Source organism: Panthera onca, chromosome B4 (assembly GCF_046562875.1).
Source record: "Panthera onca isolate mPanOnc1 chromosome B4, mPanOnc1 haplotype 2, whole genome shotgun sequence".
NCBI lineage: Eukaryota > Metazoa > Chordata > Mammalia > Carnivora > Felidae > Panthera > Panthera onca.
In genome coordinates this window covers 75,465,866-75,488,581 of record NC_138345.1, presented here as the reverse complement: position 1 = coordinate 75,488,581, position 22,716 = coordinate 75,465,866, and the positions used below count along the sequence as shown (strand labels likewise).

The 22,716-nt window shown below is 47.1% G+C and overlaps 2 protein-coding genes across 2 annotated transcripts; one reads left to right on the top strand and one right to left on the bottom strand.

Moving 5' to 3' along the window:
• The first annotated feature begins 6,058 nt into the window (after positions 1 to 6,058).
• Positions 6,059 to 10,270, top strand: FKBP11 (FKBP prolyl isomerase 11). Its single transcript, XM_060657767.3, has 6 exons — positions 6,059 to 7,236; positions 7,419 to 7,484; positions 7,900 to 7,987; positions 8,253 to 8,286; positions 8,646 to 8,716; positions 10,033 to 10,270. Exons 1-6 carry the CDS (start codon positions 7,111 to 7,113, stop codon positions 10,248 to 10,250), a joined length of 603 nt encoding a protein of 200 aa, XP_060513750.2. The 5' UTR covers positions 6,059 to 7,110; the 3' UTR covers positions 10,251 to 10,270.
• Positions 10,271 to 10,654: 384 nt separating this feature from the next.
• On the bottom strand, positions 10,655 to 21,702 carry DRC2 (dynein regulatory complex subunit 2). Its single transcript, XM_060657765.3, has 8 exons — positions 21,365 to 21,702; positions 20,372 to 20,539; positions 14,570 to 14,739; positions 13,756 to 13,894; positions 12,637 to 12,834; positions 12,227 to 12,445; positions 11,168 to 11,320; positions 10,655 to 11,053 (listed from the first exon to the last, which is right to left on the bottom strand). Exons 1-8 carry the CDS (start codon positions 21,494 to 21,496, stop codon positions 10,736 to 10,738), a joined length of 1,497 nt encoding a protein of 498 aa, XP_060513748.3. The 5' UTR covers positions 21,497 to 21,702; the 3' UTR covers positions 10,655 to 10,735.
• Between the last annotated feature and the right edge of the window lie 1,014 nt (positions 21,703 to 22,716).

Here is a 22,716-nt window from a genome sequence, read left to right as displayed (position 1 = left end):
GAGACTTGAGTGGCTAGAGGACCCTGAACTCAGAGTGACCCAGACTGCCTCCACTCTCAGATCTCCTGAGCCCTGTGCATCAGGTGCTTATAGTTGGAACAGGGTCCCCTCATCCATAGACTGGAGTCCCCTCACTCGTCTAATTTTGGATTTTGGCAGTGAGTAAGCATGAAGGGTAAAGGCCTGGATAGTGTAATGAACTTGATCCTCTTTACAACTGTGGCCCTGTATCACCACTGCCTCAGGCATGTGGTTCCCCATTGTCAGGATGCCAAACCTCATCCAGAGATTCCACAAATGTCTTGAGGGAAAGGACAAGCCTCCGCCCTCCCAATCCACTCCTGTCACTACTCTTCCTCTCCTGCTAATACTGTCTGGCTCCAGGCAAAGAAAGAGATAGTGCTCCCCTTTCTTTAGGGGGTGAGATCTGGGTGAGCTAGGCAGGCCATCCCCACTCTTGCCACTTTCTTAAGTGTTGTGGGAAAGGGACAGGTTTTAGGCATATAGTAAGTTTGAGAGCCCCGAGTGCCGGTGTGAAGTAAATCATTTGTATTCAGTTACCTCCCTGGTCCTCAAAAGCTCTGCCTGGTGACCAATGTTACTGATAAGAGCACATTTATAAGTATGTTCCTTCTAGAACAACCCCTCATAAGATCATGATAATAGAGAGGACTTTAGCTGGATGGCAGGCCAGTGGGTGTCTTTTGACTCCTGAAGAGGACGACCTGATCTGTTTTGTCCCTCAGTACTCTATTTAAGATTCCAGAAGGGAGGTGCGGGGGAACCCTCTTGTGTCAGTTGCTTAAACCTTCCAGCTTCTTTCAAGAGGGGTTGGGGGGAAGAGGGAGAGACTTAACCTGGAAAGTAAGTGTTTGGCATCCAGCTCTTAGGACAGATAGCAACCTTATCTGCCCAGAACTTGAGTAGCTCTTCAGTCATGGCTTGGCAGACTTGGGCCCAGGGTCTACCTCAGAATGATCTGGGTAACGGAGCTTCCAACATGAGCTTGGAGAAAGTGGAAGGCTTTGGATTGGTCAGGCTGGCGTGGACAGAACTGTCCTCCTCGTTACAGGGTTTGGGGTCAGCGGCAGGGAAAATGAGTGTGGGTATGTGTGAGTTTCTCAGACTAGAGGTATAAGGTCTGAAGGCTCTGGGGATTCGCTGCTATCACTTCCAGTTCAAGTGCCTAGATTGGTCAGAGCAGAACATTGACAGGTATTTACTTAGTACTTGTGAGGGTTCCAGACCTGTGCTAAGAAGGAAGTCAAACCACTGGATAGACCTGGGAATCCATTTTTGGGATGCTTTGAAATCCTTTGGGATATCCATAGTGCAGTACATTGGGGTAGTGAGAGTTGGGGAATAACTGGGGGATACCCCTTTGCTACTGCTTGGTGCACAGAGTGGTGTCTTTGGGCAGGCAGTCATAGTACTAAGAATGCTTCCAGTTCTGAAGGGTGTGGAATTAGGAGGGTCAAAGTCCATCTCTCTACTTTCTAACCTGGTACCTGGAGGGATAGAGTTTCCTGCTGGTCGCTGAGGAAAGATAGGATCCAGTGGCCTTCCTTCCTCTACAGGTTTTTCATTCTAATTGGGTTTCCTGGCCCTGATTGCTGGGGTTGGGTAAGAAATGACCCTGAATTCCTGAGCAAAGGGAAGAGGAGGTTAAGTCTGAGGAAATCCAAACCTTATGAAAGGGAGCAAGGCCACTGAAGGCAGTGGCTGGAGGTCTGGAAGTGACGAACTTGTGTCAGGACTGATGACCATCATGGCTTGAAGGTGAGTGTCTGCTTATGTGTGTCACTTTGGCCATCAGCTACAGAAGAGAGGATCTGGGCTCTAGTTTAGGAACAAATCTGGTTTCCGAACTGAACATCGTGGAGTAGAGAGGATGACACTCAAGCCAGAACTTTGGCTCTCTAGGCCCAGAGCCAACCAGTGCTACCTATGCACGCTTCCTCCCACCACCCTTACTCCTAACCAGGCACGTTGAAAGCTGTCTCTGAAGAGGTCTGGACAGTCAGTCTGGGCCTGGCAGGAGGTTTGAGAATGAACTTGTCCACCTGGCACCCTGCCCCCACCATGCCCCCCCAACATCCACCCCTTCGTCACACACATTGTTGAGAGTCCTCCTAGAACAGAATTGAGTACAAGACCTTTTCAGGGTTGGAGGACTTAGCTTGGGGCTCTGAACCACAGGGATTTAGATGTTAGCTTCTTTCTGCATTCTTAATGTAGAAAGAGAGGTGCTTTCTTGGCTTTAGGTGATAAGAGATGGAGAATCTCAGTTTTTGCCTATGCCTTAGGGAAAACATACTGATGGGATGAAAAGCCATGGGGGGAGTGGGGAGCAGTACTGCTTCAGTTTTGGATGAGCGAGTGCATAACCATACCTAAAAAGAAAACATTTTATCATCCAGGGTATGCATACTCTTGAAAATACGGCATTAGCTTTTGAATCCAGATTTACATATGCTGACTCACAGGCTTTTTATTTATTAACAGTCTTAAAAACAAACATATTAAAAATATTTAAAAAGCAGTGCCCTGCTTACTATCTGGCACATAACAGGCATTCAGCTTTGATGAGTGAATAAACATAACTGTCCATAACCAAACTGGGCCGCCTGGTGGGCCCCACATGAGTTCAGGGGGCTGTGGTAGAGTTTCTAGTACTCACTGACAGAGACCCTTTGAAGGGTGGAGGCCTTTCCGGGACTGGCCCTCTGATTTCAAAGTTGTGCCTCCAGTCAGGGTTGTGCCAGCTCCTCTACCTTTCCCAGAACCATCTCACCTTTCTCGGTTCTCCTAACTTCACCCAAGGAGAGAGCTTCTTCCTCTCTGTTCCCTTCTGGGTCCAGGTGGGCTTGTGCTGCCCTCTGTGGGTGATCTTGTTGCCTTAGTTTTGCCCTAGTCTCACTCCTGCCCCCCACCCCCACTCCATCCTCATTTCCCCTTTCCATTCAGAGTCCTGGACCTGGACCGGGCAGCAGCCCTCCATTTTCATGAAACCATTCCAGTCAGCCCATGCGGCAGTGCAGTATGGGCTCTCACCGCTTTGCTCCAAAACCTTCAGTGGATTCCCACTGCCTTAGTCTGACATTGAATCTCCTCACAACCAGCTCTTGCTTTCCTCCCCAGCTACCTCTTTCTACTCTTCTGCTTGAATCCATTACTTTAGCCAAACTGGTATACTCATTTTTCCCAAATATCCGGCCTATGCCTTTATCCCCTTTCTCACTTGTTTAAAAATACCACTTTTCTTTAAGATCTACAAAGCTGCCCATGACCTCTCTAATCCCAAGGATTCCTTTTTCCACCCTTGCTGGCTCCTTTAGTTCTATTAGCATAATTCATTCAACATCTCTCACACCTTCCCTTATATTGTTATATATCCTGTTCATTCATTTAATATTTAATTTGGAAATTTATTTTTGTAACCAAAGTAATCTTCATTGCAAAACATCCAAACAATACATAAATGTACAGAGCAACATGTGAAACCTGTTTGCCTCTGTTTTTCTCAATGTAACCACCCTCAGCTATTTGGTGTGCCTCCTTCTGGTAGTTTCTTTTCTAAATATATGTAGCTCCACACATTCGGGGAAGGGCTAAAACATAAATGGACTCATATCACATTTATTATTTTTGCTTATTTTATTATTTTTAATGTTTTATTCATTTTTGAGAGAGAGAGAGCATGAGCAGGGGAGGGGCAGAGAGAGAGGGAGACACAGAATCCCAAGCAGGCTCCAGGCTCTGAGCTGTCAGCACAAAGCCCAACGCGAGGCTCGAACTCACGGACTGTGAGATCCTGACCTGAGCTGAAGTCAGACACTTAACCGACTGAGCCACCCTCTTGCTTTTTTTAACATAAGGGTATATACATTTGTCTTGAAGTTTTTCCAAATTAGCATAGATATTTTTAATTGTATTAAAAGTATTGCATAGCATAATATTTATTCAAAATAAAACACATTTGTCTAGAATCTGCTATATGGGGGGTACTGTGCAGCTAGTACCTGGGGGACTCCAGACATGATCACAACCTTGTCCTTGCCATCAGTGAGACGGCTCTTGAGAGAAAGGGAGAAGTGAGGCACACATAAATAATTGCAACACAACAGAAAATATGTATGCTGGAAGTTCAGAAATAAGTAACTTCTAGCTAAGGGAATCAGGACTTTACAGAGGAAGTGATATTTGAACTTGGTTTGGAGGAAGCTTGACAGGTGAAGGAAGAGCATGAGCCAGGGCACAGAGATGGAAACACATGATGAAGGTTGATCTGATGCCAGACCACAGTCCATGAGCAGGAAGGGGATTTGGTTCAATTCATAGGTGTTTAATGAGCATCTATGTGTCAAACACCATACGAGGCGAGGCAATAGAACACAGAAATGAGAAAGATGAGGTTGCAGTCTTTAAAAGGCTTTTAGTTTAGTGGAATAAAAGCCAAGTTTGGAAGGGCAGATTAGGACCAGATAGTGAAAGCTTTCAACTGGCATGTCATGGAGTCTGAATTTGATTCATGGGGCAATGTGAGGCTGTAGGCTCCATGACAAGCTGAGCAGACCGCAGCAGTGCACAGAATGGGCTAAAGTAGGGCTGGGGATGGGCTGGGGATGAGGGGCTTAGGATGTTCTTCCTTTCTTTTTTTTAAAAACAAGACAAATTTCACTTCTACCTCAATTGAAAGGTATCTGGTGGTAGGCAGTCCAGGTGTGGTAGCTTTACAGTTATCAGGGCTGAGACTTCTTTTTGCTTCACCAGCCTAACACATAGCTTCCTCCTCATGGTCACCTCATGCTCTAATGTGGCTGCTAGAGTGTAATTCATCTCAGCTACATTCCAGACCGCAGAAAAAAGGAAGGGGGAAGGAGCCGGGGCGTTTTGGGGGGGGGGGGGGGGGAGGAAGAGGAACACACAATGACACACTTCTTAGCTAATTCCCACTAAGGGCCTTGCTGGAAGTCCAGGATAATATTTCCAACACTTCTGTTATGACTTACTGGCCAGAACTTAGTCACATGGCCTTATCCAGCTTTAAGGAAGACTTGGAAATGTAGTTTTGTGGATTTTTTTTTTCATTTGAGGTATAATCTGCATGCAGTGCAAGGCACAAATCTTCTATAGTTTGAGAAGTTCTGACAAATGTACACACCATATAACCCACATCCCTATCAAGATATAGAGCTTTCCATCATCCCTAGAAATTCCTTCCTGAGGGGGGTCTTTTCTTAAAAAAAAAATGTTTTTGATGTTTATTTATTTTAAAAGAGCGAGCATGAGCAGGGGAGGGGTAGAGTGAGAGAGAGGTAAAGAGAAAGAATCCCAAGCGGGTTCTGTGCTGCCAGTGCAAAGCCTGACGCGGGGCTCGAACTCATGAACTGTGAGATCATGACCTGAGCCAAAATCAAGAGTTGGGTGCTTAATGGACTGAGACACCCAGGCACCCCTGAGGGGGCTTTTTCTTTTTAAACAACCCCAAAGAGAGAGAGAGAGCTAAGGAGAGCTTAAATAGGGTAGTAGCCTTGGGAATGGAAAGAAGGCATGGAGAGGCAGTAGAAGGAGAGTCCAAAGGAGAATCATTAGGTGTGGGAGATGAGAATCTAGAAGAATGCTAATAGCAGAGCCACTAACAGAAACAAGATTGGGAGAGAAGCCTGGGTTGTTACCGATGGGATGGAAGGAGAAAAAGGAATGAGTACAGTATTGGGTGTGTTGATCTGAGGTGCTGGTCAAACATGTAGGTGGAGATACCAAGTAGGCAGTTGTATCTAGAGTTTGTGAGGGCATTCAGAGCTCAACTGCATCAAATACCAGAGAGATGCTAAAGAGGACAATGGAAAGACGCCTGGATGGCTCAGTTGGTTAATCGTCCACACTTTTGATTTTGGCTCAGGTCATGATCTCACGTGAGATTGAGCCCCACGTCGGGCTCTGTGCTAACAGCCCAGAGCCTGCTTGGGATTCTCTCTCTCCCTCTTTCCCTCTCTCCCCATCCCGTACTCTTGCTCTCTCTCTCTCTCTCAAACATTGAAGAAGACAAGGCACCAAGAAATGACCCAAGAATTTGGTGACTTTGAGCTCACTGATAACTTTTTGAGGGAGCAGAATTCAGATGCCAAGGCCTGAGTGGGCAGTGAGGGTTTGAATCATGCAGAAGGGGACTGATTGCATTGCCCGAAATAATTTAAAACCCCTCTTAAAAACTGAAGTCCCTTGGGGTGCCTGACTGGCTGATATTGGGGTTGAGTTCAACCCCCACATTGGGCAAGATAAATAAAAATAAAAACTGAGGTCTTTGCATAAACAAAAGGGAGCTGCCCTTTTGACAAACCTGTTGATGAAGGGAGGAAGGAGATGTTGGTGTCAGGAGAAGATCAGGGATTCACCCTATCCTTACAGGAAAATATCTCCTGACTCTGAAATTAACTTGCCAAAGGACAGGGAGATGGGACAGCTAGCTACCTGTCTCCTTTTGGATATATGACCTCCAGAAATTAAAGCTGAAGGGTTGGAGGTGGGAGAGAGATGCCATCTCTAACAACTGCTGGGGGGATGGGGGGTAGCCAGACACTGCCAGGACAGGTGTGAAGAGACATATCTTAAGAGTAAAGAGCAGAGAACAAACACGCTGGACTCAGGCAATAATGGGTTTGAATCTTGTCTCTGTCGCCACCTAGCTAGAAGACCTTGGGCAAGTTACTTAACCTGAGCACCCAGCTCCTCGTCTGTAAAATGGAAACAATTATGCCTACCTTTCAGGGTGGTTTTGAGAATTACAGACAAGTGACTGGCACACAATAGGTCATCGTAAGTGGGTGCTATTCAGTGATCCAGCCCCTCACTAAGGGACAGAACGGCAAACGGAGGGGTCAAAATCCGCAACCTCACGATCTTAGAGGGTAGGGAGGGCTCCCAGCGGCCTCCTCCCTCCAGGAGGTGGGGACAAGGTGGAGGAAGGGCTACTGGAGGAGGAGCTGGCGCGTTGCTACCCGCCCCGTCCCGTCCAGTCCAGCCTGGGCGCCGAGGGAACCCGCTGTCCTAGCCGCCGCCACCCGAACAGCCTGTCCTGGTGCCCCGTGCCCTGCCCCGCGTCCAGTCATGACCCTGCGCCCCTCCCTACTCCCGCTCCGTCTGCTGCTGCTGCTGCTCAGTGGGGCGGTGTGCTGGGCTGAGGCTGGGTTCGAAACCGAAAGTCCCGTCCGGACCCTCCAAATGGAGACCCTGGTGAGGAGAGAGTGTCCTGGGGCTGCGGGAGCTGGGCCGGGGGAGGGAATGAAGGGGTCTAAACAAACCTGGGAGCGGGTAGGCGAGCAAGTGTGGGAACTGAGTTGGGGGGTGGGTACCGGGTCTAGGGACAGGAACGGACCTTTGGAGGATCCTGCGTGACTCCTGTAGTCCGATCATAGGTGGAGCCCCCTGAGCCTTGCGCGGAGCCCGCTGCCTTTGGAGACACGCTGCACATACACTACACGGTGAGGGATCTGGGGGGCCGGGGCGGGGCCTGGGAGGGGGCGGCGCCCCGCTGGAACACGTCAGCGTTGGCTGGGACACGTGGCAAGCGGTTCGGGAGTAAGTTGGGGCTCTGGGGTCGTCGAGCACGTGGCGGGGGGGGGGGGGGGGGAGGGGCGCTCTTCTTCCCGGCCCATTTCCCCTCCCAGCTCTTCCGCCAGTTCCGCCCCGGTGTGGGGAAGAGTAGGGTGGGGAGATCTCCGAGAAGTGCCAGCCCTTCGGGGCTTCCTGTTGCTTTCTGCCCTGAGGGGAATGCTGGGCTGCAGCTGCCAGGGGGTTGCCGCCCGGCCGCTGCTGCCCAGGGGCGCAGGTGTGTGTGGTGTGCGCCTGCTGAGAGAGAGGTACTAGGTGTGCGCTCTTGCTGCTGTCTCCCCCCAGGGCAGCTTGGTAGATGGACGCATTATTGACACTTCCCTGACCAGAGATCCTCTGGTTATAGAACTTGGCCAAAAGCAGGTGATCCCAGGTATGTGACCTGCGCCTCCCATTTTACGTCTCCTAACTTAAGCTTTCCTTAGCCTCTTCAATCTCTAAGTTACCTTGGAAGTGCCCCCACGACTCTCCCAGTCACGTCCTCAGGTTCAAACCCCACTTCTAACACTGCTTTTTGCCTCACACCCCACTGGCAACCCGGCAGTTGAGAAATGGGGAGCTCAGTTGAGGGTCAAAGGGAGCCTTGGGATTTGGGGAATGTAGGTAGCTTCCTGTTCAGTTGTGTCTTCTTCCTCAAGGTCTGGAGCAGAGCCTTCTAGACATGTGTGTGGGGTGAGTATCTGGGCAGGGGCGGGCTTGGGTACCCCCTTAGCATGGGTGGAGGTTTACTTTGCTATCCTTGCTCCTAGAGGGGGCAGAAGAATGTGGATAAAGGCTTTGCACTGGGCAGGTCCAGGTCACTGGGACCCCTAAGGGCTTCCAAAGCCACTTTGCCTATCTGGCTGTGGGTTTTGTTGGAGGAGTTGAGGCATGTGGAGGACCTTTCCTGGTCAACCTACTGAGTGCTCAGTGGGAAAGTTCATGTTTTGGGGTGAATATCCAGAGAGTTTTGCTGGTGGGGCTTCAGATGGATTGAGGCCACTGGCCCACCTGGTCCCACCTCTAGCTGTGATTCACATTCCTTCCATCAGAGAGAAGCGAAGGGCAATCATTCCTTCTCACTTGGCCTATGGAAAAAGGGGATTTCCACCGTCCATCCCAGGTAATCTGACTAGGCCTCTCTCTCAGGTAATCCAAATACCCAGTCCCTCAGAGCTACAAGGAGCTGTACACTTTGTCTGGAGCTTGAGAAGGTCTAAACCCAGGTTGCTGAAAAGGACAGGGGCGGCCAGGGACTCCTGCAGGGCCACTGTTTTCCTCTTCAGGTCACCAACAGGGACTAGAGACATATAACCTGTTAGGCCACCTGGCTTGCCCTCTAGCAGACAGCAACTTTATAGGGAGGAGACACCTGCTTGAACCACTTGGGTCTGTTGCCTGTGCTACCCCTTTCAGAACTCTAGACCTTTCTCCTGCCGCTTCTCCACAACTCCAACCTGTGTCATTTGTGCAACTGGCATGGCTTCTCACCACACCTCTACCCTTCCTTTCAGCCTCCATCAGGAAAGAGACAGTAAAAATAATCACAGTCAAGTAACCCCTCCTTTCAGCCTCCATCAGGAAAGAGACAGTAAAAATTATCACAGTCAAGTAATTCAACACAAAGCAAAACAAAAAACAACTTGTAAAAGGCAAGCCTACCCTATAACTTCAAAAGCCATCACAGGTCACTGCTGATATCTATACCTGAAGATCTGAGACTGGACAGATTTCCTAAGATGCAGATCTCTTGCTTTGGGTTATAACAAATGCTCTATTGGCTAAAAGGTTTTGTCCTTCAGAGTATTAGTATAAAAGTTCTTATCCTAGTTACAACTGAGAGGGAAAACCGGAAAGAGGGTCATGGACTAAAGAGAAACTCTTTTACCCGAAGCTCTTTAATCTCCCCATTTCCAGTGTTTGTATTTCTCCCCTGACTCACCCCTGTTCATTCCCTGGCTCCTTACTTCTTAAGCCACCTCCTTCCTCTCCAGCTCTTATGTTGAAACATCTATGTTTTCTTAGTAACAGTCACATCAGTGTGCTCATTAGTTGGTGCAATTTTAAAACATCTAGGTTAAATTCAATTAATTTCAGGCCTGCAAAGATTCTGTCGATGTGGCTGTTTGGAAATGGAGTCATTAGTATAGAGGTTCTCTCGCTTATAAATGGAGAACACCCTGTGGGAAGTTTCCCCGTGCTATCAAAAACCTGTCCCTGAACGCAAGCCACACTTGTAGATTTGGGGCGAACATAACTACCAATAGACTCTGTTTATAACTTTTCTCTACTTTTGTCTAGAGGAACTCAACACATTTAAATCTTGCCAGCTTCATAGTTGTTGCTCTGGTGTGGCCTGCCCTTCCCCTGCTTTCATTTAGATTCTGAGCCCTGGATAAAATGCAGAGATTCTAACCCTCACCTCCTCTCTGCCTCCAGCGGATGCAGTGCTGCAGTTTGATGTGGAGCTGATTGCACTGATCCGAGCCAACTACTGGCAAAAGCTGGTGAAGGGCATTTTGCCTCTGGTAGGCATGGCCATGGTGCCAGCCCTCCTGGGCCTCATTGGGTATCACCTATACAAAAAGGCCACCAGACCTAAAGTCTCCAAAAAGAAGCTCAAGGAAGAGAAACGAAACAAGAGCAAAAAGAAATAATAAATAATTTTTAAAAATTTCTTTGTATTCTTCACCTGATACTTTCTGGGGCTACTTCTGTAAGTGGGAATGAGGAAAAGGGATGGGGAAAAAGGCATTCTGAGTTGGATCTTGCCTGACGGGGTGTTTGGAGGCTTTGGATCACCTCTGCCTCTGCCTCTTCCTCCCGTCCTAACTTCCTGCCAAGGACCTGCTCTTGAGTCTTCCCATAGGATCTGTACCTCCCGAAGGTATGGGTGTTGGCCCCCACAGTGCCCAGACTTCCAAGAAGCAATGCTTCCTGGAGCAATGAGCCTCTGATATTTGCCTAGCTATTAGCTCCACTCTGTGGGGCCACTGTATTCCTAGTGTCTTCCAGTTAGACTGCTCTGTTCAATATGGGGAAAATATAAAGAGCTCACAAACCCCATGCAAAATTTTAATAGCAAAGTCCTTGGGTCTCTCAAACAATCATTTGGGATTTGAAAAGAGATTTACTCCTTGTATCACAGGATATGGGAGATCACGTGGGCTGCCTCAATGATGTTGTAAGTGGTTGGAGGTTGCTTGTCACCTGGCTGGGTGGTCGGTGTGGACAACGGCTGGGGTAAGTTGCTTCGATGGTTGACGATAAAGAGTGGGTTGAGCTGGCTCAGCACTTCATCACTCACCGAGATGCCATCCAAGTACTGCTTCAGCATCTCTCGCAACTTGCCGTTGATTTCTAACAACTGGGCGCGTCTCTGCTGGAGGCTCAGTTGTTCCAGTTTTACTTTGTTGTACCTTTTCCAGAAATTCTCCATCCCTGTATAGTTCACGATCACCTGGGAGTTGAGTTAAAGGGACAAGGTATGTGGTGGGGCCCATTAGCAAATGTAGCCCAGTGGCCCATCATCTCCAACCTTGGGTGATGGCCTCTGGGGCCCTAGGAACTTTACCTTTGAGAGCTCCTCAGTAAGCTCCTCTCGGTAAATTTCTTCTATCTCCGCCTGCTCCTTGGGAGTCAATACTGACGAATAGAAAGGTAGCACTTTTTCTTCCTCTGTTTCAAATTTCCTACATATTTCAGCAAGTTTCAGGATCTTTTCACCCTATCGGAAGCAGGAAGAGACCTTTTATTAGGAAAGGGGGTGGGGAGGGGAAATAGTGGAGTTGGTTCCCCTGCTTGAACCCAGGGAAGTATTCATCCAAATGTGACATGAGAGTAATAAATACATCTAACAGGCTCTTCACTAGGTGCCAAGCACTATTCCAAGTATTTATATACTTGGAATATATATACACATATACACATATATATGTGTGTGTGTGTGTGTGTGTGTGTATACATAAATGTGTATATATATGTGTGTGTGTGTGTGTGTATATATATACATATATATATATATATATGTATATATATATACACATATATATGTATTTTTTTTTTTGAGAGAGAGAGAGAGAAAGCAAGCAGTGCAGGGCCAGAGGGAGAGGGAAAGAAAGAATCTTAATCAGGTTCCATGCCCAGCATGAGCCCAATGTGGGGCTCCATCTCCTGACCGTGAGATCATGATGTGAGCCGAAATTAAGAGTCGGACGCTTAACTAACTGAGCCACCCAGGCACCCCTTAATTCATTTAACTTAAAATGTGAGGGGGGGCACCTGGGTGGCTCAGTTGGTTAAGTTTCTGACTTCGGGTCCGGTCATGACCTCGTGGTTCATGGGTTTGAGCCCCACATTGGACTGTCAGCACAGAACCTGCTTTGGACCCCCTGTTCTCCACCCTCCTCTGCCCCTCCCCTGCTTGTGCTCTCTCTCTGTCTCTGTCAAAATAAATAAATAAGCTTTAAAAATAAAATAAGGTAAAATAAAATGTGAGAGGGGAGGAAACATGGAATAAAAAAGGTACTCAGGCAGGAAGCAGGAGAAAGCCCTCTACCTTTCTCAAACCTGTTTCACTTCACAGGAGCCAAGTTTCTTGGTTTTGTTTTGACTGACCTTTCCCCTTCGTTACCTTATCAACAATCTTTCTCAGGGCCTTGAGGGTGGCATTACTTTCCAAAGTAAGTTTGACCAAGTTTTCCTGTGATATTTCCCGTGCGTGACTCCTTTGGGCCTTAAGTTTTCGCAGTTGTGCAAGGACCAGCTCCTTGTCCTTACGAATGTACTGGTTCCGGTCTTCATTCTCATGGCTGTGCACCATGATCTTGCCTCTTAAAATAATTATGGAGTCCTGGAGGAACAGAATAGATTAGAGTAAACTCTTGCCTGGCTGAAGGTCTTCAATGAGACGGGCAAAAGGACCATCTGGGGACTGAAATCCAGGGATATCATCTTTCCCCAGCCAGGGGTCCAGTAGAAATTGGGGGATGAATAGGGGATAACGGAGCAGTGAAAGCAGTATTTCCAGTTGGCTGCACTAACCTGTAATTTCTGTATTTTTTTCATCTGTGCTTCAATCTCTTTGGAGCTTCTTTCATCTTTCACCTTCAGAGTCTCAAAGGCAATCTTTTGATCCTCTGTGGCATCAGTATAATTCTTGAGTGCATCCTGGAACCTTCTCCACAGATCTTCTACTGTATTCTCCAGGTGCAGTCTTAGAAAATGCTTCTCTTCTAAATTCTAGGAAGTGGTGCCAAAATAGCCAGTGCTTGGAATTACCCTATTAGTGCCCTTTTACTGCCTCCAGCAACCTCATCCTCTTCAACTGTTTGTAACATAGTAGGGTGCAGAGGTCGCCAATGAAAATGCCTACAAAGACCAGGCAGATGTTATAAATATGTGCTGTATGCTAGATGAGGCCTGCGGTGAACCAGAGAGGAAATGCTCCACGGGGGGTTGGGAGTAGTGGCCTATCTGCTCGGCTTCACATGAATGTCCCCATTTGGAAACGTGGCCCAGTGTTACCAGATCTTTTCTCAAGGCAAGCTAAATTTAGGATTTTTATGTGAAACCTTTCAATTTTTAAATGTAGGAAGCTTATTTTGAAATTTACAAGGGCACCTGGGTGGCTCAGTCAGTTGAGTGTCCGACTTCAGCTCATGTCATGATCTCGTGGCTTGTGGGTCCAAGCCCCGCATCGGGCTCTGTGCTGATAGCACAGAGCCTGGGGCCTGCTTTGGATTTTGTGTCTCCCTCTCTCTCTGCCCCTCCCTGACTCACTCTCTCTCTCTCTCTCTCTCTCTCTCTCTCAAACATTAAAAAACTTTTTTTTTTAATTTACAAAACATTGTGGGGCAAAATAAAAACAAAGAACCCCATGCCCAAACCCAGGTCTGCAGGATAGCTAACTTTGTAGCCTCCAGGATGGTGGAAAGCACTTTGGGGCCAAGGGCAGAACTGGATTCTCCTCCTGGCTGTACCACAAAGCAGCAGCATAACTTTGGTGGGTCATTTTACTTCTTTGGGCCTCAGTTTCTTTCACAGATCACCCCTGTGATTTGTCTCTTGACTGTTGATTAGGGGTCTCTATGAGCTCCAGTGGCCTTGAGCATTTTTTCTCCCTTCTCTCCCAGCTCTTGCCCAGCTGCTCTCCCTCCATACCTTGTTTTTGAGATCATCCCACATGCTCTGGAACTCCAGCTTACTTTCATACTCAGAATCTATATAGTTCTGCTCCATGGCCATGAAGACATCTTGTAGGTAGTGAATCTCTTTTTCATGCTGGTCAATAATTGTCTTCCTGTGGGAGATAAGACACTGTCCCTGCACTGAGGGATAAAGCATATGGACCAATAATGACAACGCAAAGCAGTATGTGATAAAACTGTACAAATAGTATAAATTCCTAGGTAAACAGAGAGAGGGTGGGCCCTATTCTTTTTAGGATCAGAAAGAATGAATAAGATTGTTTTGATTTTTGAGCAGGCAGTCCATTTATATGATACAACAAGTGAAAAAGTACAAAAGATTTCAGTGAGAAGTCTCCATCCCATCCCTGATCCCTACCAGATGGGTTGGATTTTGACAGCTGAAAGTAGGTGGTGAGGGTGTTACAGATAGGGACCTAGCATGGCTGTAGGGAAGCTAAATCCACAAGCTTAAACACGTGTTAGTTTAGAAGGAACTTAGGAGAGGGGCACCTAGGTGGCTCAGTCGGCTAACTGTCTGACTCTTGATCTCAGCTCAGGTCTTGATCTCAGGGTTGTGAGTTCAAGCCCCACGCTGGGCTCCGCACTGGGGGTGAAACCTACTTAAAAAAAAAAAGAAAAGAAAAAGAAGGGACTCAGGATCTCTGCTGGGGTCATATCATAAGCAAGGTGGGATGCTCCATGGTGCTGGCTTATAGATAGCTCCTTGACACAGGCTCTGCATACTCTCCTGGACTCAATCCCTCAGTCCTCTTAGGCCCCCATACCTTTCTGTCTCAAACTCTTTGGTTAGGGCCTCCAGCTCCATGTTGTAACTTTCCTCCAGGAGGTTGAGCCGGCTTCTCTGCAGGGCTAAAAGCTGATCGATGCTGTGCAGGTGGCTGCGCAGGGCATGGGCGTACTGCTCCTCGGCTTCTGACAGGTCCGTGGCTAAAGACTGGGTAGGAAACAGGGAGTTACCATTTTGGCTGAATGGCATCCGTGTGAGAAAATAAAAATGTATTCAGCTGGTCAGCTGGATGGCACGAACGGCATTTTCCCCTAGCTCCTGATGCCAGCTCTTTGGTGCCAAGGGTGCTGTTTTCCCACTCATGAATAGAAAGTAAGAGTGACATCCGGGAACCCCAGGTAGCCTGCCAGTGTCTCCTAGGGACAACAGACATTTACAGTGAGGCTCCAAGATGTGAGGCAGAAGAGAAACAAGTAGAACCAAGGGTATCTTGTCATACAACATAGCAAAGCAGCTACGGAAGACCAATAGGGTCACGTCAAAGGGATTCAGGAGCCCGACAGAAGTGGCTCCCCGTGGCAGAGGACGTCTTCTAAAGATGCGCACAGCAATATCTCCTATCCTACAATCTGCAATGTGACCTTGCCACTCCTCCAGCAGGAGGTATTATCTTCTTCCATCTCCTTGAATTTGGGCAGACACCGTCACTACTTGGACCATGAGAACGTGGTGGAAATGACACTGCGCCAGTTCCAGGCATAGCCCTTACATGGCCTGGCAGCTTCTGCTTCCTGCCCCTTGGAATGCTTGTTCTTGGGACACTCCCTCCAGGGACCCGCCATCACGTTGTGAGAAGGGCAGTGCCCTGGAAGGGGCCACGTTAAGGCATTCTGGTCAGCAGTTCAGCTGAGCTCCCAGCTGACTCTCTGAATCAACCGCCAGCCACCTTAGACATCCAGCCCAGTCCAGCCTTCAGAAGATTGTAGCCCCAACCGACATCTGACTGAAAACTGTAGGGGAGATACCGAGCAGGAACCACCTGGGTGAACGAAGTCAACGGATCGTGAGAAATAATAAAAGAAATTGTTCTAAGTCACTGATTTAGGAGTGGTTTGTTATGTAGTAATAGATAGCTGGAACACTTCCACTGGCGAGAAAGGGGACAGTGTGAGCATCAATAAGGATAAAAACTATGATGAACTGAAAAGGTATCAATTATCTTTGATTATGAATTCATAAGCATACTTAAAAAAATGGTTACTTTGGAGGATACCAGACAACCCATTCCTTTTTTAATTGTTTTAATGGCGTTTAAAGGGCAGAGAAAGAATTAAGCATTTATGCTACCTTTATTATATAAGCTGTACCTCTTGGTCACTGAATGGTAAATGACAGAGGTATCTCTTTATAGAAATATTCAAGCTAATAAATGAAAAAGGAATGACATTATTAGAAAATCAGCATTTTGTAACCCCCAGTGAATTAAGAGAGAAACAACAAATGCTAACTTCACAAAAAGAGGGGCACCTGGGTGGCTCAGTCTATCGAGGACCCGACTCTTGATTTTGGCTCAGGTCACGGTTCGTGAGATCGAGCCCTGCGTTGGGCTCTGCGCTGACAGTGCAAGTCTGTTTGGGATTCTCTCTCTCTGCCCCTCCGCTCACATGCGCACGCGCGCTCTCTCTCTCAAATAACCATTTTTAAAAAATCACAAGAAGAGATTACCAGATGCATGTGCTTCCTGGATGGAAGAATACAACACATCTAAACTAGATCTAATTACAAGATACAGGAAATACAGAAAACAAAATAACATGTTACACTATAATACAGAATACTATGCAGTTGTTTAAAGAAAAGAGAGAGAGAGAAGCTCTTTATGGACTAATGTGGAATAGTCCCTGGGATATATTGCTCAGTGAAAAAGGGGCAAAACAGGATGTAGGACTATCATTTGTACAAAAAAAATGTTTACTCGTGGGGCGCCTGGGTGGCTCATTCGGTAAGCATCTGACTTCAGCTCGGGTCACGATCTCGTGGTTCGTGAGTTTGAGCCCCACACTGGGCTCCGTGCTGACAGCTCAGAGCCTGGAGCCTGTTTCAGATTCTGTGTCTCCCTCTCTCTCTGCCCCTCCCTCCCTCTCTCTCTGTCAAAAATAAACATAAAAAAAAAAGTTTACTCATGAAATTAAAATGATTAAGGCACTAGGTGGCTGGAAGTCACTGGTGGTAGAGGACTTTTCTTTCACTTTATTTTTTGAATTTTCAATAATGAGTGAAATGCCGATTCGAAAAAGTAAAACAAATTACAATTAAAGTGAATGAAACACGAAAAGGATTTAGTAAGTGCCCACATGATCCAGGCACCTTGAGTCATGCACTGTAAGCTGCCACAGCCTCTATGCAAAGCTGGCTCTTACCTTGTATGTTTGGGATGAGAAAGGGTCTTATGGAATAGGTGCTGATAATGGAGGCCTCTTCACTCACTCAACAGATAATTACTGAACCTGTCATGTACCGGCACCGTGCTGGAGGCCAAGGATTCAGGGATGAAAAGACATGCATATTGCCCCCAAAGGAGCTCGCAGTCGTGTAGTAGGAAAGGTGTTATATAAACAGAAAATTACAGTGTAACATGGAAATTGCTATGAGGTCGATGATGCACCTGTGACAGTGGGATATAAAAGGCTGAGTGCCTGTGTCTAAGAGCACAGGGGGAGGCTTCACAGGACACATGTCATTTGTATCACTCCTGAAGGAGGAGTGAGAGTTTGCCAGGAAGACTGAAGAGATGGGGAAAAGAGAATTCCAAATAGAGGGAACAGCATGTGCAAAATCACAGGTAAGAAAAAAGGAAAGGTACAGGCAGAGGCCAGAACACGTAGGGCTTTGATGTTTTTTTCCCTGGAGTTTGGATTTTTTTCTGTGGAAGAAAGAAGCCACTAAAATTTAAGCAGTGGAGTACCAGGATCGGACTTTTGTTTCAAAAAGATAATCCCGGGGCACCTGGGCAGCTCAGTTGGTTGAGCGTCAGACTTTGGCTCAGGTTATGATCTTGCAGTTCGTGAGTTCGATCCCCACATCAGGTTCACTGCTGTCAGCGCAGAGCCCGCTTCAGATCCTCTGTCCCCCTATCTCTGCCCGTCCCTCGCTTGTGCTCTCTTTCTCAAAAATAAATGAACATTAAAAAATAAATAAATAAAAAGATAATCCTGGTAGTTGTGTAGACAGTCACCTGGAGGTGGCTGGGCATGAAAGGCTAGAAGATAGGGGCCTAGTGCCACAGTCCATATGAGAGAAAGTACCCAGGTCTAAACTGCAGCAGGACAGGGGAGAAGGAGAGCAGGATATGGCTTTGAAAAGTACTTCAGCAGAAGATTTATACAAAACTTAGTGAAAGAAGTCAGGAATGGAGGCAAACCCTAGGACGATTCCCGGATTTCTCTGTTGAGTGGTTTAGTGAATGGCAGGGACCACCTGAATAGAGAGTAAGGAAGACCGGACTGTGGAAAAATTGCTCTGGGCCTGCCCAGGGAAGGGGGAACTCCTTAGTTCAGTTGTGAGGACAATGCAACAGCCAGGAACGGATAGCTAGGAATCTTGAATAGAAGGATGTGGAATTCATGAAAGGAATCCAGACTGGTGTTACAGACCAGGAAGTCACTGACATAAAAGCGGTATTTAAAACCAGGGTATTGTGTACGACTGTCTAGACCCTAGATACCCGGTTAAAGGGTGAGATGGCCAGACTCAGAAACCTGGGAGATGCTCAAGTTCAGGAGATGGAGAGAGGAAGATAAAGTCACCAAGGGGACTGGATGTATATATCCCAGAAGCAGGAGAGAAACCATGAGAGAATGGTGTCATGGAAACCAAAGGGGAGTTTCAAGAAGGAAGGCATGACCAAGAATATCAGCGCCACAGAGAAGTCAGGTTAGGTGATGACGAAATGATGAACAGTGGCCATGATTTGGGCCTGGTAGTCTTTACAAGAGCAGCTTCCTAGGGAAGGATGGAAATCAGATGTGGGATGCCGGATAAATGAGAAGTGAAGTGGAGATAGCAGGTGAGGATCACTAACATTTGCACATTTAACATGTGTAGGTTCGGTTATTCAGGAATGACCCTGAAGGCGCGTAATATTAGCAATATGTGATTTACCTAAGTCAAGGACTGTAATCGTTTGCTACAAAGCTGGAAGCTAATTGATGGAAGGGGGAGCCTGGCCACTGCTTAGCATCCCTAAATGAACCCTGCTGGTTCTCCTCTCAGCAGGTATTTGATAACTCCCAGTAAGTGTCGGAAGAAGTCACGTAAAAAGCCATAAGGTGGGGGCGCCTGGGTGGCTCAGTCAGTTAAGTGTCCGACTTTGGTTCAGGTCATGATCTCGCGGTTCACGGGTTTGAGCCCTGCATGGGCTCTCTGCTGTCAGCACAGAGCCTGCTTCAGATCTTCTGTCCCCCTCTCTCTTCCCCTCCCCACCCTCAAAAATAAATAAACATTTAAAAGAAGGCCATAAGGTATAACTGGTGGGGTGAGGAATTCTAATGTATAATGGTTTTTATAAATCTGGAGACTCCTAATGTGTATCGCTTGAAGCTTGCCCAGGCCTACCAATTTTTTTTTCCCCCAAGAGTTAGGCTGTGAAGGAGAGATGTGTGTTTGCAAGAGGGGGCATGCCAGGCTGACAATGTATATTTTGCTCTTATGTGGGATTTCTGTTGTTGTTTTCAGATAGAAAAGTCTAAGTAAGAGTCAGTAAACAGAGGTTAAAAATAGGATAAAAGAAGGGATATAGCAAAATCCCTTAGAAAAAAGGATGGTATGTGGGGCGCCTGGGTGGCTCAGTCGGTTAAATGTCTGACTCTTGATTTTGGCTGAGGTCATGATCTCATGGTTTGTGGGTTCGAGCCCCCTGTGGGGCTCTCTGCTGACAGCATGGAGCCTGCTTGGGACTCTCTCTCCCTCTCCCTCTGCCCCTACCCCACTCGCTCAATGCAGATGTTGTCTTTCTCTCTCTCAAAAATAAAGAAATAAAATTAAAAAGAAAAAAGATGATATGGACTCAACTCAAGAATCGTCCAAGAGCATAAGGATGGTTGAGTTGCTTAGAGATCCAGAACTACTCTTACCCATGGGGATCTCAATCTCATCCAAGGCCACTGACCTTGAATCAAAGAGGCCCAACAGAATTTGGTTAAATAAAGCACTGGAGTGGGAATCAAGAAACTCATGCTCTGGTTCCAGCTCTCTCACTGACTAGCTGTGTCACCTTGGGCAAGTCCGTTCCCTTCTCTGGAATTGAGTCTTCTCACATTGAAATGAAGACACGGGGCTAAGTTTAAGTCACTGGGTGATGTCTGCTGTGCCTTACAACTCTAATATTGTATAGTGCTGGTTTTAGGCAGTAGATAATCAAGGAAAATGGCTATGCTGAGGGGGTGGGGAGAGGGATGACAGCCCAGTATTCTGTTTTTCATTTCAGTGAAAACTGGTATTACCAATAGCCGGCTTCATCATGGCCTGCATCTTGTAAGGGCTTTAAGACTGATAAATAAATGGGGGGGCCTGGGTGACTCAGTCGGTTAAGCAACTGATTCTGGATATCAGCTCAAGTCACGATCTCACAAGGATCATGGTTGGTGAGATGGGGTTCTGGGCGGGGCTCTGCACTGACAGTGAGGAGTCGGCTTGGGATTCTCTCTCCCCCTCTCTCTCCAAATAGATAAAAATTTAAAAAACTGTTAAAATAAAAGATGGACAAATGAATTCAGTAGGCCCATTGTATTAAGAGGTCAGGGCAGCCAGGTTCAAGTGTTTCGTTGGGAAGAGTGCCTACCTTGATGACACTGTCCTTGCAGTCCACCACTCGTTCAAACGTTTGGCTGAGGATCTCAATGTCCTTATGCAGCTCTCTGGTCTTGACTTCCCTAAGGACAGTTCTCCACTGTGTGTTAATCTTGTAAAGGTTCAGAGCACTGTTGTGCTCTTCCTTGGCCAGCTTGTCCTGTGTGAAGGAATAAATACACCCCCAGGAGGTCAGGGCCTAAAGCCCTGTTACAGTAAAATGAACAAGATTACTTTTTAATTAATTAATTAATTAGTTAATTAAAAAGGGGCGCCTGGGTGACTCAGTCGGTTAAGCATCTGACTCTTAATTTCGGCTCAGGTCATGATCTCATGGTTCATGGGTTGGATCCCTGAATAGGGATCATGGTGGAGCTCGGAACCTGCTTGGGATTCTCTGTCTCCCTCTTGCTCTCTCTGCCCCTCCCCCACTCAACCTCCCCCCCCCCCCAAATAAATAAACTTTGAAAAAACAAACAAGATCACAGTTTGTCAACCGACACCTTACCTTTTGTCTTTTTCTAAGGGACCAAATTTCCTGATGACTAACACTCAGGGAATTCCCATTCTCGTTTTGGGGATAGTCTGAAGTAAGACAGGAACAGCCTGATGGCACTTTAGGGAGGGCAAGGGTGAATTTCCTTCAAGTGAAGACATCAAAGCAGGATGTTGTTTGTAATGACATATCTCCGGGGAGTATATCAGAATTTCAGACAAGCTCGGACAGCTAATAGCACCTACTGTCCTGGTCTGGGGCTCAGTTGTGACATTAACCTCCTTACCATTTGACCCCTCCGTACTTCACAAAGAACTGGTTCCTTCCCCGACAATGTTGCCAGAAATCTAAGTATATTTGGGTCTCAAGGTTTCCGGAGGAGAGGAAGCCAGCATGAAAATGAGGCTGCCGCAACGAGAGGACCAAGGCAACAGGGCTGGTGTAGGGAGTGGGTGGGGTTGGGCAGAGAGTAATGCATGAAGCCATCACCTTCAAGAACTGGCTCAGGAGCCTCTCTTTCTTCTTGGCCATTTCCTCCTCTGCCAGCAACTTCTGCTGAAACAGAAGCAACTGTTCCTCATCCGACAGGGGCATCTTGGCCTTTTTCCCTTTCTTAGACATAGCTGGGCGGGGGACCGTGTCTAAGCAACGATCCTCGGTCTGCTTTGGAGAGCTTTATAGGAGGTAGGAGGAAAGTACCCCAGGACAGGGCCTTCTGAACTACCCCTGCATGGTAGCGGGGACCTTAGATCTCAGTCTTTCCGCAAGACAGAGAGCGCCTGGGATCTTGGTGAGGCTGGGATCTGGAGTTAAAAGACGCATATCCGTTTCCTAGCAACGGGGCTGTCACTAAGATGGCGTTGTGAAAGGCTAGGAGTAGGGACCCTGGCTTGGAGCGCCTTCTGCTGGCTGGAGGACCGCGGTCAGTTTTTGAGAGATGGTTGTTTTACTTATCAAAAGCCGTAGCCTCCTCACCGAACGTTTTTAAGCCTTTTAAAACCTTGGCGGGGGGGGGGGGGGGGGGGGGGTGGGGGGTGGTTTCATAGAGTGGCCATATTTTAGCATACAGATAATAACACATTTTGGAGAGAATGTGGAGAGACCCTTGCACATTGCTGGTAGGGATGTAAAACAGTGCAGCCGCGTTGGAAAACGGTTTGGCAATTTCTTAAAATGTTAAACATACATTTACTGTGTGATCCAGGAATTTCACTCTTACCTATCAATCTAAGAGACGTGGGAATGTATCCACACAAAGACTTGCCCAGAAATGTTCTTAGCAGCAATACTCATAATAACCCAATTGGAAATAACTCAAATGTCCACTGACATGTGAATGATAGACAAAATATGCTCTTTTCATACAATGGAATACTATTCAACAATAAAAATAAACAAATTACGGATGCATACTACCATGTGGATGAACTACAAAAACATGCTCAGTGAAAGGGGCCAGACATAAGAGACTACATATCGTAAGTTTCCAATTATATGAAATATCCAGAAAAGGCAAAGCTAGAACATCAGAAAGTAGACTACAAATTGCTTGGAGGAGGGAGAGGGGAGATTAATATTAAATCTGCATGAAAGATCATATTGGGTTGATGAAAATGTTCCAAAATTGACTTATGTTGGGGGTGGCTGGGTGGCTCAGTCAGTTGAGTGCCCAACTCTTGGTTTTAGCTCAGGTCATGATCCCAGGATTGCGGGATCAAGACCCATGATGGGCTCTGTGCTGACTGTGGAGCCTGCTTGAGTGCTCTCTCTTGCCCCACTCACCACCCCGCCCTTGCCCCTTTCCCCTGTGCTCTCTCTCCTTCTCTCTAAAATAAAAAAAA

Bases quoted from the DNA above. Each gene is read 5' to 3' on its own strand.
- DRC2 (XM_060657765.3), bottom strand. From the start codon at position 21,496: ATGTCTAAGAAAGGGAAAAAGGCCAAGATGCCCCTGTCGGATGAGGAA. The intron at 12,835-13,755 runs GTATGGAGGGAG...ACCACTTCCTAG, and splicing joins GGGATGATCTCAAAAACAAG to AATTTAGAAGAGAAGCATTT. The intron at 11,321-12,226 runs GTAACGAAGGGG...TGCTTCCGATAG, and splicing joins TGAGAAAGATTGTTGATAAG to GGTGAAAAGATCCTGAAACT.
- FKBP11 (XM_060657767.3), top strand. From the start codon at position 7,111: ATGACCCTGCGCCCCTCCCTACTCCCGCTCCGTCTGCTGCTGCTGCTG. The intron at 7,237-7,418 runs GTGAGGAGAGAG...GTCCGATCATAG, and splicing joins CCCTCCAAATGGAGACCCTG to GTGGAGCCCCCTGAGCCTTG. The intron at 8,287-8,645 runs GTGAGTATCTGG...TCCTTCCATCAG, and splicing joins CTTCTAGACATGTGTGTGGG to AGAGAAGCGAAGGGCAATCA.